At 40.8% G+C, this 14,449-nt stretch overlaps 1 protein-coding gene across 1 annotated transcript in view; it reads right to left on the minus strand.

Annotated features, from left to right (window-relative positions):
* tnmd (tenomodulin) overlaps positions 1-13,216 on the minus strand; it is an 81,205-nt gene extending 67,989 nt beyond the window's left edge. The window contains exons 1-2 of the mRNA XM_061725695.1: positions 13,058-13,216; positions 9,174-9,308 (exon numbers count right to left, since the gene is read on the minus strand). Coding sequence (XP_061581679.1) covers positions 9,174-9,308; positions 13,058-13,105 — 183 coding nt within the window. The 5' untranslated portion in view covers positions 13,106-13,216. The remainder of the gene's footprint in view (positions 1-9,173; positions 9,309-13,057) is intronic.
* Positions 13,217-14,449: the final 1,233 nt, after the last annotated feature.

A 14,449-nucleotide genomic window follows, 5' to 3' on the forward strand; every position in this document is an offset into this window, starting at 1 on the left:
TTGTCTTTGCAAGGGTACTGTTTTAAGTTGCCAGACAAAGGAGTCTGGCTCAAAGGAGTCTGAAGCATCTGGATGTATGTCATTAAAATGAGTGACTATTTTTACTTTTAGAGCTGCCACGAGCTCTCATATTCTCACATTTGAAAATGAATAGATAAATAAATAAAAGGCTATCAAATAGGATTATTTAGCATAAAGATGCAGCAGCAGACAGAGAACTGCAGGGATCATTTAGATTCTGCTGCTCACCTCACATATTGAGCAGGGTGACTAATGGGACAAACTTACAAAAAGTCAGGGGAACCTTTTAATTGCTGACAAAAAATAAAAATGAAGCACACTGACATTTCTGAGATTAATCTAAAATCATCATTCATTAGCATATGCAACAATAAAACGGCCAAATTTCTGATCTGTAGTCTCATAGGTTAGGAGGGGCAAAAAAACAATATTTCTAGTTTAGTGTTCACTGCTTTGCCTTGGCGTTGCAACTGTGAGGGCACGTCGAGGCTGTGAGTGGTGCAGGCTTACTGGGAGAGGGAAAGTGGATGTGAAAGCTCCATCACGTTCTAAATTGTACAACAGAACAGAGTTTAGTTGGCAGTCACACTGGTGAGACAGGGAGGGGGGGCACAAAAGAAATGGCATGCATTTATGTCTGTTTACCCACCACACAGCACATACAACATGCTCCACACGAGCTGCTGGTGGATTGGCAAAATAAAGCACTGGCAATTAAGAGTCTGCTTTCTCCCACACATGTATTATTGGAGCTTCAAGAAACAAAATCGCGTAGACTGAAATGCTGCGTGTCAATATAATTTCTGTAGCAGTCACCATTCCGGATAAAGGCAATGTGCCACAGCCGCAATGAAGCTTTCTGACTTCAGGCACTTCACTGGCAACAATTTAAAACGACTCTCTTTTGTTGTTCCCAGACTGCAATTCTTTCCACCTGCTGACTGTTCCCTGCATAGAAGGCATAATGCATCATCTTAGGAGGGAGCCGGTGTTGGCCTAATTTAACAGCCAGGGAGAAACACCGGTGGACATTGGCTTGCTAATGAATGAATGAACCTGACAAGTAAATTCAGAAAAGATTACAGACTGAGGGCCAAGCCTCCCGCAAGGTCCAGCTGTTTAGATAAGGTCCGTTCGTTCCTCAGAATAATAATATCCACACACCAGACTGGGAAAATAAACCCAGTCCTGACAGTCCTGAGTGTTAAAAAGTGAGGATTTTCTTGTTTTATTCCTGCAGAAGACCAAAGAAAAGGCCTGCATGACAGGGAGGTGGGATTATATCGCAGTCGTATCTTGTGTCTTCCTCCCCTGTTGCATGTTGACATCTGGACACGAAGGGGACTGTTGGGTATACACAGCCTACAAGCAATAAATAAACAAAGGCGGACTCGGCCTTGGAAAGCCGTACACCTGTGACCGGTGGAAAAGCAGCCGCCGCAGCGGTGTTCATTAAAGACGCCGGTCCTGACAGTGAGGCCTTCAAGAGGCCATCAGGAGCGACAACTCTGCAGCTGCCTTGGGACCAAAGGGGGGAAAGCATCAAGGAGAGCAATGCAATTTCAGCTTGAATAATGGAGCACTTTCCTCGGGTTTGACATTCATGAATATCTCAGGCAGCTTTGCCTTACAGAGCAACAGCACCTGTGAGCAATTCAAGGTTCCCCAAGAAAAACTGGTTTACATCATCTACAGGTTCACAATAACTGTGCATGACTGCTGGTTTGTAGATAATCTCACTCAAAGTGGTTCATGAATTAGAAATGCTATAAATATGGAAAATCTAATGTGGTCATGAAATATTAAAATTTGAGTTTTAAATGCTCTGTGCTACAGACATACATACAGCACACATCCTCGACTATATACACGGAATAAAGCTCACAAATTATTTCATTAAGGGAAATTATTTTAGTTTTTTTTCTCTTTGATTCACCAGCCAGATTTCATTTTAACAGAGTTGCTGATGTGAACTGGCAATAAGAGAGGATTAATTTACAAAGAAGCAGAATCGTCCACTGAGACTTGTGGCCCAGAACAATAATGAGCACATAGTAAACAGAAATTTACTGTAATCCAAAAGTAGAGGGGTCCAATCTGCACGTTGAAACGCACAAAGCTTGTTGATGCATAAAAATGCCATGGGGGGGAGTCATTCCCAGGTGTCTATGTTATCTGTCGTCAGTGTGAATGGAAGGATGTTGTGCAATTTCCCCCTCCGACTGGAGGCTCTGGCGGCGCCGGGGCCGCTCCTTGGGGTGCGGTGGGGCCCTGGCCCGTCGACCTGGAAGGCCGGTGGGGGAGCGTGGGCGCCTACCTGCCTCCTGGCTTCGGCCTCTGCTCCCCCTCCTGCCCCCCCTACACGATTTACACGCACATAGGTTCGAGGGGTCGGGGGGTCCGGGGCGTGGGGGACACTGTCCCGTGTGCCCCGGTACTCCCCGCCCCATGATTTTAATAACATCTTAAACACTGCACACTCAACATTTAATAGACATACACTTAAAAAGGATACTTAGCGTCTTGGAGGGGGAGGTCATTGTCAAATATGATACCCTGACCTCCCCCTCCCTGTTTTTATTGCATTAGCCACAGGCACTCAACCCCAGGGGCGGGAGGGGGGGCCACATCACCTGCGTTCCTTCGTCGGCCTGGGGCGGGCTGGTTGCGGTGCCCAGGTCCTGGCGGGGCTCGCCGTACGGCCTGGGGGGCTACCTGGCGGTGCTGAACCCCCCCGGGGAGGGGGAAACGGTGCGTGAATGGGTGTCCTTGTCTTTGTAGGTGAGAGTGGGAGCACAGATTTTGGGCCACCATGCCTGGGTCCGAGCCCTCCGTTGTCGGGCCCGCGCGGGTGTCGCCCTGTTGGAGGGTTCCCTCTCTCCGGGCCCGTCTCAGGTCCCCCCCGCTGCCCATGCGGCGGGCGCTCCTTTGGTCCTGGAGGGCCGCTTTCGTGGGGGCGGGTGCGCCTGCCCGCGTCGGCGGCCGGGGCAGCTCTGTCTCTCCGGGCATGCCAGCCCCTCGCCGGATGGGGGTCGTTGGCCTGGGGGGTGTGGGCCTCCTGGCCGCATGTCCGGCCCGGGCCTGGTGGACGGGGTTTGCCTGGGTCCCGGTCCGCCGCCGTGGGTTCCCTGGCTGCCTCTTCCCGTGGTCGTCGGGGGCCCGCCCACGGGTCCCCTCGGCTGCCGCTGGGGGGGGGGGGGGGCCTCGGCCTCGCTAGCGGTGGGTTTCCTCCCGCCCTCTTCTCGCCCTCCGTGGGGTTGCTGATGGCCTGGGTTCTGGGTTCTTCCTTGTCGGCCTCTGGTCCCTTGGGTGGCGGGGTTGCCCCCTCTCCCCCACTATAGATACACTTCAGGTGGAGCATCGAACAGTTGCACGCAAGCACGCAAGCACGCACGCACGCACGCACGCACGCACGCACGCACGCACGCACACACACACACACACAGCTACACAGACATACACATCTGCTTGTTCACCTGCATGCTCGCTCCGCAGTTTTGGGGGTCAGATAGTCGCGGTAGCCTAGCTTAGCTCTGATTGGGTCCCTCTCTTGCAGATTTGCAGATGCGTTGTGTATATATATATATATATATATATATATATATATATTAATACAATAAATATATGTGACATATTTAAGAATATATCATATATATTCTATATAAAAATGCACATATATATGCTTTAGGTTCTTACCAGCATGGTTAACCATTAATATATATGCAGACAAGGTAAAAAAAGGAAGAAAAAAATGCCATGCCTGCAAGCTCAACCACGCCCTTTGTTCTCTCTCTCTCTCTCTCTCTCTCTCTCTCTCTCTCTCTCTCTCTCTCTCTCTCTCTCTCTCTCTCTCTGAAATTACAGCATCATCCCCAAGCCTGTGTAGCAACATATGTTTGCAGGTAATTAAAAGAAGTTCCCAGGCGGTTATCATGTCATACTGGAAAACAATCCAGAGCAAATTGCTTTTTTTTGTAGTGATTTATACAGAGCGGGGTACGTGTGGTCATGTTGCTTTCTTGATCTGCAATAACAGTGTTCATGACTGTCTTCTAATTACAACACTAAGGTCAAATCCCACTGTAATTTTATATATTTAGTACATGTCTGTATATGCGCGTGTGTGTGTGTGTGTGTGTGTGTGTGTGTGTATGTGACAGTACTTTTTCATAATTTATTTTAATAAGATTATATGCAGAGCTGAAACTGTCGAGAGTGTAACAGATCTGAGCACATACCGAGTTTGCTTGAGAGCTTAAAACTAATTCCTACAGAGAACAAATGTTGTAACTGTTTTAAGGGAAAAATTCTGCCAGCATTGTAAAAGCTTTATGTGCTTGATAAAGTTGCGAATGATCAGATATGACAGTTTCAGTTTATATCATTTGCATACATTTTCCAACTCAAAAGTGAGTACCCTTTTCATTGTATTAAAATCAAAATGAGCATTTCATTAAAAAGAATAAAAAATGACATTTTGTTTTGAGGCGGTTCTTGATTGAGAATGTTTCTGTGAAAAGAAAATGATTCTAATTTGCATTTCTCACTTGCGAAATCTGTCTAAACAGCTGGAGGAAACTGTCAGAATAGATTTCAAAAATCAAAGTAGACCACAGCAAGATTTTTTTTTTTCCCATCAAAACTTCTGAATGTCACTGACTTTTTCTATACGTCTTAAAAACTTTACTTCTTCAGATTTTAAAATGCTGTATATTCCGTCCACACAAATGTGTGCTTTATAAACTTTTTCTGGAAACTTGACAACCAGATGTTGTTTGCTGCGATTATCCTCCCAAACAAATGAGGTTTCTCTAATTATTTTGAGAAAACAGCATTCAGACATGGAGCAGCACTCGGATTCATCTGGGGAAATGCTTTCCTTGTTTGGAAATTCCCATTATCTTCTCTCCTTTTTGCCCTGGTTTGGTCATTTTGAGAAAGAAAACGTGCTGCTCTGATGTTGAATGCTTTATGTTATTTGTCCACTAGTGCAGAGGATGAATGAAGCAAATCAGAGAAAAAAAAATGTGCAGATATATTTGACTTTTTTCTCACAGCACTTGAACGAGGTTCTGCCATTAAGCAAGCGGTTAAAGGTTTCATTTCTCGCCTTGTCTCATTCTTCCGGCAAACAAATCTTTAGATCTGCAGCAGTGCAAGGTCGTCATTGACTTGATTCCTTTCTGTTAAATTCCTTCACACATTATCCTTTTGGGACAGGCAAGGACTGCAGATAGCCAGGCCAGTTCCTGTACCCTCTTCCTCGTCAGTCATGCCTTTGAAATATGTGCAGAGTGTCACGTCTCATCTCCCTGTTGAAAAAAGAATGTATGTCCCTGAAAAAGGCATCATCTTGAAGGAAGGATATATTTCTCAAAAAATCTCTCTGGACTTTATTAGCATTAAATTGACATTCTGAGAAAAATCATATTTTCTGTGGCTTGTGAGCAGGTGTTTTGGTTTCTAAGTTGACTAAAGAATCAAAAATGTTTGCACAATACCACAGTTTCACTTCCTTTGGGGAAAGATCTAAGACAAAATGTCATTGATTGCACTGTTCTGATTTGCAGGGTTCTGTGACATCATAGACGCAGCTCTGCACAGAATTATGAAGTCTCTCCCTCTTTTCCTCCACCCATCTTCATGTCATGCTACATTTGCTTTTCCTTTGAAGCTGGTAGTGCAAAGCTGTAACACTGATCTCAGAAGACGTACACCTTGCAGAAGAAGGTGCCACTTGATACCCTCTTGTCAAGTAGCACCCATCCCTCTAAAATTGGCTGTCACAAACCAGAATTTTAAATATGAAGAAAAAAAAGAAACAAAACAGCTGCGGCACTATATCACTGGTATTTTGATCAACATGTCTCTGTAGTGCTGCAATTAAAGGAGATGAAATGGTCTGTTTGGGGGATGTTGGTAAAAGGCCACACCCTTGCAGACTGATCGGGCTTATGAACGTATTGCTGGATGGTCCAGATCACAGGGTGCCAATTTTTTTCAAAAAAGGTAGTGAAAGAAATTATCACAATATACATTACCACTGAATGAGGGTCCATCCCAGATCCCAGATCAGTCTCTGGACAAGGCTGACATACTTCTTTTTTTGTACAGTAAAACGTTTTAAAGTACCTAGTAGTGCTTAAAAGTACTACCAGGGAAAGTTGGTGTAAATCTATTAAAACATCTCCCAAAATAATATCTTGCTCATGATATTAGATCAGCTATGCAGCAACATCAGAGGGGTCAGATATCATGGTTGTCCAATCTCCGCTTGCAGCTTGAAATTTAGTCAGATTCTTTGACCTTCTTACCCTATAATGTAATTTGAAAGAATGAAAAAGCAAGTCATCTTAAATGTTTCTTTGGGGAACATTTTTTCTAAACATTGTCATTGTTTTTTTTTACTCCACCCATTTATTGACAAAGGGAAGATCCTTTCTTATCACTACTTATCCATGCTGTACCTTCCTATGTGATTTCTTGCTTGTGTTGTTCTCTCAGATGTAAGTGGCTTTAGATAAAAGCGTCTGCTAAAGGACAGTATTGGTAGTAGTAGATCCTCTACCCATCTTTGCTCTTTAAAGACTAATCTTTTTCATGGATTCTGCTTTTGTACCAAATCATTATAACAGTCACCTGTTGACTTCACTTGTTTGGAATAACTTCAGTATTTTCTTTCTTTATTTCCCCACCCTTACTTGGGCTCAATTGCCCCAGCACTGACTTCTTTTGGGATATGTAGCAGACTTAAAACATGACAATTAATGTTTATTGACAAATTAAATGATGCTAAGAAAAGGCATCCTATGTCTTGGTTTTTACACTATCTCAAAGACAAATACAAAGTCAAAATACATTTAAGGGCCCTTTTTTTCTCCTTTTGCATTTTCCATACTAACCCAGCTCGCTATTATCATGGGTTGTAGCTTTGCAGCCATTTGTCTTTAACACAGGTGAGATGTCCTTAATTAATATTGTGTTGATTAATATCAACACATATAAGCAGTATTCATTATGGATAAGTAGGAAGATTTATCTTGAAGTGAAATAGTGAAAGAAACGTCCACGGTGTAGTTTTAGAATCACGTTCCAGCTCCTCTGCCATCCACCCTGCTACCTCTCCAGATAGTTTCTACTTCAGTTATGAGAATGCGCCTCATGTGGAGAATCGCCTGCTGTGAAAGTGCATGTGTGCTCAACCAACTGCTCAGAAAGTCTGCACCTATTTCTCAATGTGTATGAAAACAGCCAATATGTGTCAGATTTATCAGACAACCTTTCACAAATATTTACAGGTACATTATTCATTATTTCAGCTAATAGACTCGGTTTCAGTGCAAATATTCCAGAGTTTAGATGCTGAGCAATGCCCTAGAAACTTTAACATCCTTAGAAGTCATGATTAGTGTTGCTTTAAATATCGCCCACATGAGGGCTTTTTTGGGGTAATGCTTGAAACTACTCTTTAGCATCTGAATACACTGACTCAGTCGCCCATTTTAATTTGAACATGTTTCCTAGCAGCATGGAGATGAAGGAAGAAATTTAACTCTGGGAGCCATGGCAACAAACAGCATACATGTATGTATCTGCTGCATCAAAACTTATTTAACTTGTTTGGAGATTCTCTTAGAAGTTCTATGCTTAAGATGAGTTTTGGTTACAAAACACTGCCCCTTCTAACACTTACAAACACACACTAGAAGTAAACATTGCAGCTCAGGAATAGTTGGGGAATCAAACAGTGTCCTGCTGTGTAGCATCTCCCACCCTCTCATCAAACAGGGTACAGGCTGCTACTTTCATGCAGGGGAACTAATCAATCCATCAATCCATCTTTTGCCTTCACATTATTGGCCTCAGCAAGGACGTACACCTAAGTTTTACTAAATTTGAGGGGGGTTACTTGCTGTTGGACATGTTGGCGACTCTCTTTTGAAGTGGCTTCATCTCATTCCCTGATATGGAAGCTAGGCAATGAATGTCCCCCTCAAGGCCCCATTAAAACAAAACCCAGGGTCCGCAAGTCTGATATTCATCGCCTGGGCAACCTCTGCCATCAACACATTTCCAGCCACGTGAGAATGATCACAGCTTATTAAAGTGGAAATAATGACTGCTCTGCCTCCGGCATGAAATATTTAACAAGGACAAAGGAGATGGCTCAAAGGTGATTCATATCTTTGTTGAAAGGAGAGCACGTGGACAATACTATCTATACAGGAAGTGTAGATGACCCTTTGTCAACCTGAGCTTAGAAGGGACTCTGCTATTGAAATTTGTGCTTCACTTAGAGCAGAAGCAGATGAGTAATGGCTGAAAGTGTTCTGAATTAATGTTTATTAGCTATAACAAAGATCTTAGTATAACAGCTAGTGACTTCCAGCACACTACTCTCCCCCTCTGCTCACCTTGTGGCATTTATAGTGCATGCAAGTACCTTCATGAATTCAGACTAGAAATATACAGTATGTGCTCATTTTAAAGCATCATTTCAGTTTAATCTTTTTCTCTCTTTCTGATCCCAGCTTGGAACATATAGAGCATCCAATTTGTGGATGTAAAATTATTGATGCATTTTTCCTCCTAGCTTGGGTAAATTAGCTTTTTTTTCATGGCCCTTTGGGAGAAATCTGGTGAAAGTGAAAATGTTCTCCATCAAGTGTGATTGGATTTGATTTTACAAGATGAATAGCCAGGACAAGAGTTTATTCCAATTACAGTGCCAAGAGGTTCAGTCCTTCTGCAGCCACTCCGCTCTACAGCAATTAGTGTCAGCTTTTAGTTATCAGGATGGGTTATTGTGAAAGGATGTTTACAGTCTGAGCAGAAGGTAAATACGTGCAGCAGTCCAGCATCTGCAGCAGTACAAAAAAATAGTCTGTGGTCTGAGTTAAGAATTCACCTCCATAGCCCACATATGCTTGAATCTGCTGGAATACAATAAAAGTGCAGAGACTTCCTCTTTTTTTTCCTGTCTCTTCATCCATTTCCCTTCTCATTTCTCTTTTCTTTGATGTAACCTGTATGATTTGCAGATGTGGAAACTCATGGTGTCTTTCATCTGTCTGCCATTAAGCCCATATTTACCACACACAGTAGCAATAAGGCAAATCACAGGCGAGTGCTGTGGTGACACTTAGTCTTACCTTCCCCAGACTGGGGCCCCACAGATACCTCAGTCCGAAAACGCAGAGAGCCAAAACCAGGAGGACCAGAGCCAGGACCAGAGCCGCCCACTGGTAGGTGTGATACTTGGCCTTCTTCTCTTTTCCACCTTCAACCTGCAAAAGAATAAATCAAAAACAATGTATATCTGAAGAATTAAAAAAGTTCAAAATGTTTCTACTATATACATGTTAATGGCAAATAAATACAGTATATTTCACAGATTTGAACCATAAAGCAATTGCTAAGTGTGATACTGGAATATCGTTGTTTTGTTCTTTTAAGCTCTTCCAGTGTTAGCACATCTGCATATTTGTTGTGGAGTAATGAGCAAGAGACAAGGATGTTTGCTTCCTTTGCAATACCATTATTTTTACACCATGTTTGATGTTATTTTCAAACACAACTTTTGGTAAAGGACGTGACTTAATTTAAAACAGAACCCAGGGAGAAATGTGTTGTTTCATTTTAAATGAAAATTTGATGGAAGCACATTAGTTAATGTGGAATTCTATTTTTATAGATGAGACGCATCTGTATCAACACATTACTTCTGCTTTAGTTACCCCATGTTGAATGTTTTTGCACGAGTGATCTTTGCATGTGGGGAGCGGCCCGTATTGTTGCCCTCTGAGTCAAGATACTAAAAGCCTTTGTCGGGGGAACGAAATACTTGCCATGTTGTCGAAGCTGGTAACATCTTTGTGGTGCACATGGGATGTTGTTTCTTTATGATAATATGTGGAAAAAGGTAGAAAATACTGCTATATTAATAAGAAAAACCCCATCTGCAGCAGGTAGGGTAGTAGTGGAATAAGTTGGAAGTCTCCCATGAGACCTGTGTGGTGTTTTTATTTTCTCCTTTGGTACCACTAATTTATTTCCTGTTTTTCTCACTTTTCTGTCTTTATATCTCGATACTGTGACTTATTTTTCTAACTTAAAACATTCATTCTCTGACCTTTACCACACTTTAATACAAGACACTTGGGTGCCTTACAGTGTAACTCCATGAGGATTTTGACAAAGCAGTTGTTCTCATTGTATTGTGAGAGAAGACCTGATAATGTGGCCTGGTATCGTGTCAAATCATGGAAAAGACATACAACTTTTGTTGTGTACGTGGACACAAATACCTTTACATTTTTTTTTCCCATACCCAAGATGCCTATCAGTGGAAAATCCCTTTCGTCTCTAACATGAGGCAGCTGTGGCGATGTCTACCTTAAAGCAACTCAGAACATTTTTCAAATGGTCCAGAAGCCTAAATCCAGTGAATAAAAGCTAAAAAGGCAATTTGTCTGCATGCTCATTAAGACTCTTTGCTGCTTTTGCAGCCCTGTCTCACTGCAAAACATGAAAGAGTGACACTTATCCACACTGCAAGGGTATAATATTGTCATGTTTAAGTGCTCCAGAATTATGAAAGGCAACATATTATACAAACTATTGTTTTGTGGGGGTTTAAAAAAAATAGATTTTAGTTTCTAAGGCCAATGATGGCACCATCACCATGCAGAGAAGAACATGACTACACATGTCACAGAAAGGTTACATTTATTAAACTTCTCTTCAAATTAAAACTTTGCCCACTGTAGCCAATTCCCCAAGCTTAAAGCCACAAATTAATAAAGACAGGCTTTTGTTCCACCCGAGCTCCAGCCAGGAGAAAATGAAAGCTACTTATTCGCACCAGACCACATTTGAAGGTCTCAGAGGACAACAGAAAGGCAGATATGTTTTTTTTTTTTTTTTTTACAAAACGGGAACTTACTTCAATTAGCAAAATTGGTGTTGCTTATCTGTCTGTCTTTTAAACTGATGATAAAGCAGCTTTAGTTTTCTATTTTGACTCAGGTTGTTAGTTACTTAACAGTGGTGGATTTACTGGCACTTTCACAGGCTGTTTTTAATTGAATGTGTTGAATTATGTGTTTTTAATTATTAGTTGTCCAACCTAAAATCATAAAAAGTTGGAACAATATGGAAAATTATTCTTACCTATACTCTGACTTTTGTTTCCTTGTAGATAATATGAATATAAATCGTGTTTTTTTTACTTCTCACCTTCATTCCTTGAGTTGCTCAGTGACATGATGGACTGTAGAAGGAGAAACAGGCAAATTCCTTCCAGTTTCTCATGCAGCTGTTTTTCAAAACGTTAATCATTTTATAGGCAAAATAGACATCTTTGCCCTCCCCCAAATCCCCAACCTTTCATTGAAATGCCTTTTGCAAGAAATCATCATTAGTCATCTGATTTGTGCTTTGTGTATTAAAAAAAAAAAAAATTATAAGCACTGATTTGTCCCTGTACCAACATTTTTGGAGTGAGTTGCAGCTCTGAAATGCAACCGTGGATGCACAAGGACAAGTGAAATTAAGCTAAAACAAAAACCATGAAATATCTTCATGGCATTTTTTTCCTTTCCATTTTTCATATAACCCCAGCTTTGGTGGTTGCATAATTTTATTTATATCAATGATAATGACTTCTTCGTGGTTTGCATGCTCATCATCGCATTTTCATGTGATATATATTCCATGAAGGAAGAATTATTGTGTATTAGTGGCATACAGGTGATTTTAATATGTATCTGGCAAGGAGATTATTAGTGTGACAGGAGGAAAAATCTTTAAAAACTCTGTCTTTACCATTTATTGAACGCTACAGTACCTGCATGATTCTTCATGTGAAATATGAGAGACAGTAGCCACAAAAAGGCACATCAAAGTATTGTACATCCCTGGGGCAAAATGAAAAACGCAGATCTACAGTAGGAGCCAGAAATTCCAGACTCTCTGAACTTGTCAGTGAGAAGGAAGAAAAATCTGGTGGATGAAATCTGCTCTCCTGTGGCAGGTTGCATAAGCAGTGGAAACTTAACTCGAGGACAAACCTCTCTCTGCCTGTGCTTTTAATATCAAATACTCAGAGGAAGAAGGTGGGATAGAAAGACAGACACAGACATAAATAAAGTCAGGGATGGAGACAGAGTGAACAGTCTGAGTGCAGAGCACCTGCCAACTAGTGTTTAAAGGTTTAGGAGTTCAGAATCAGCCAGGCAATTCCTCCTGGGCTCAGTCATGAAGAGTGCCCAGGGCCCCCTGCTATTATCACGCCAAGAATGAAGGAAAGAGAAGTAGCCAACATAACCAACAAGAAAATGCAGTGGTTTATCACACAAAGCGAAACTCGTAGAAGTATTTGAAGCCCCTGCAAAAGTTAAAAGAGATCACTGGTGTTTTTATATTCTTATTTTTCTTCACACTGTTTGCTTTTCTCACCACTAACTGAATTTCCATGATATTCACCTGTTGGCAAAGTACGTTTGCTTGGATGGACAGTAAAAGAGTTAACTTGTGAATATTTAAGTGATCTACATTATGATAATAATAATAATCATCATCATGTGCTGTGAAGGTCACCTGTTTGGTTTTTCTTTTTGTGAGAAAACAAAGAGAAGAATATGCCATGGCCGCAACATTTTTCTTCTCCTTGTCCTTGCGGTTGAAATTTGAGTTATTCAGCTTCATTCCTGTGTATTTCAAGATCCACCGTAAAGACATAAAGCTGTAACTTTTATATTATAAAGGCAGACCTTAAAAATATAAAAGGGACATTTTACACTCTAATATCAAATTAGTCTTCTATTTTGAAGTCCTCCAGGTAGCAGTAAAAGTACATATATAATATATAATATATATATATATATATATATATATATATATATATATATATATATATATATATATATATATATATATATATATATATATATATATATATATTTTTTTTTTTTTTTTAAAAATAGTCAAGGAAATTTAAAATGTAAATAAATAAAGTAAATAAAAATGTACTCACATCTTTCCACAGTATTTGCTGACTGTTGGATTGACTTCCAGCTTCCATGATGCAAGCCCGCAGTAGGAATCTTTCTGATCCTCTTAGTTGGGGAAAATAGTAACCCTCTGAAAGGCAAAGAGCCCCGGCTTCATTCCACTGCTGTAATTTGGGAGTGTGCTGAAGGGGAGGGCAGTTTTAGATGGAGTGGAATAACAGAAACATTTGTGATACCCATTAAAAGCAAAGCAGATGTCCCTCCTGCTGGCCTGCTCCCATTTCAAAGTTAGAAAACCGCAAATAATTTCAGGCTGAAAGACAAACCCTCTGTTGAATAAATTACATGCTAAGATAATAATACTGCTGTGATTCCGCCACTTCACACCACCTTGAAGGACACAAAGTTTGAATGATAAATAATTATGTAACTGACATACATTTTTGCATTATGAAGGTGAAATTGATCTTTTCTTTCTTTTTACCCTGTAGTGAAATGCCATTGTGAGTTCATCAACCTTGTTGTTGTTGTTGTTGTTGTTGTTCGTTGGGTGAGTCTGCAAACTCACACACAATCACACAGAAACAAAAAGCTTAAGAACACAAAAGCTGAGATGGCTGAATAGAAGCATGCCAGAAAAATCCACTTTATAAAATGAAAATAATTTGCACTTGTGCACATACAGGCAGAAAAGCGGAATAAAGCGGGCTGAGTTTGTAATCCAAGGACAGAAGTTAGTTTAGATGCAAGCATGATGGAAGATAGAAAAGTGTAATATTAAATCCATTCCTCCATCAACTAAAAACTCTAACAGTCCAGATAGGAAAATAAAAATAAACGCTGGTTCATGTTGTATCCCAAGTATGTAGGTACAACCTCCTTCACTGAAAAATGCATTTTTAATATATCTGCTTGTGCACTCAGTGTTACATCACGTGTGTGTGAACTATGTTGCACACTGGAGTCTGACAAGTTTAGTAGTGAGATGATAAAATGTAAACCCTGCTGCACAAGTTTTAACCGATATTTAAGGTGAGCACAGAGAAAGTTTTCATCTCAAACAGATCAACATGAACACATACAGTGTCAAGTGCTGCAAATACATCAAACATCCTCCGAGTGCAATTAGTAGTAAACCCGTTTACTACTGGAGCTGGAGCTCCTCACACTAACAACCTCAGGACTGTGTGGCTCTCTATGCAAGGTAAATAATCCTATCTGATAGCCTGCAGTTATTTTTCTTAACTGTACAATACACAATATATGAGCTTTTTTTTTCCTTTTCTTTTTTTAATAATAAACTCAGAGGTACCAGCAACAACAGGCATGAGGCCTATAGAACCAGTTTTCTCATCACTGTATGAAGCTCTTTTTATTCATGTATTTTTTTTATATATTTTTTTTTTGGTGAATAA

Source organism: Cololabis saira, chromosome 7, assembly GCF_033807715.1.
Source record: "Cololabis saira isolate AMF1-May2022 chromosome 7, fColSai1.1, whole genome shotgun sequence".
Taxonomy (NCBI): Eukaryota; Metazoa; Chordata; class Actinopteri; order Beloniformes; family Belonidae; genus Cololabis; species Cololabis saira.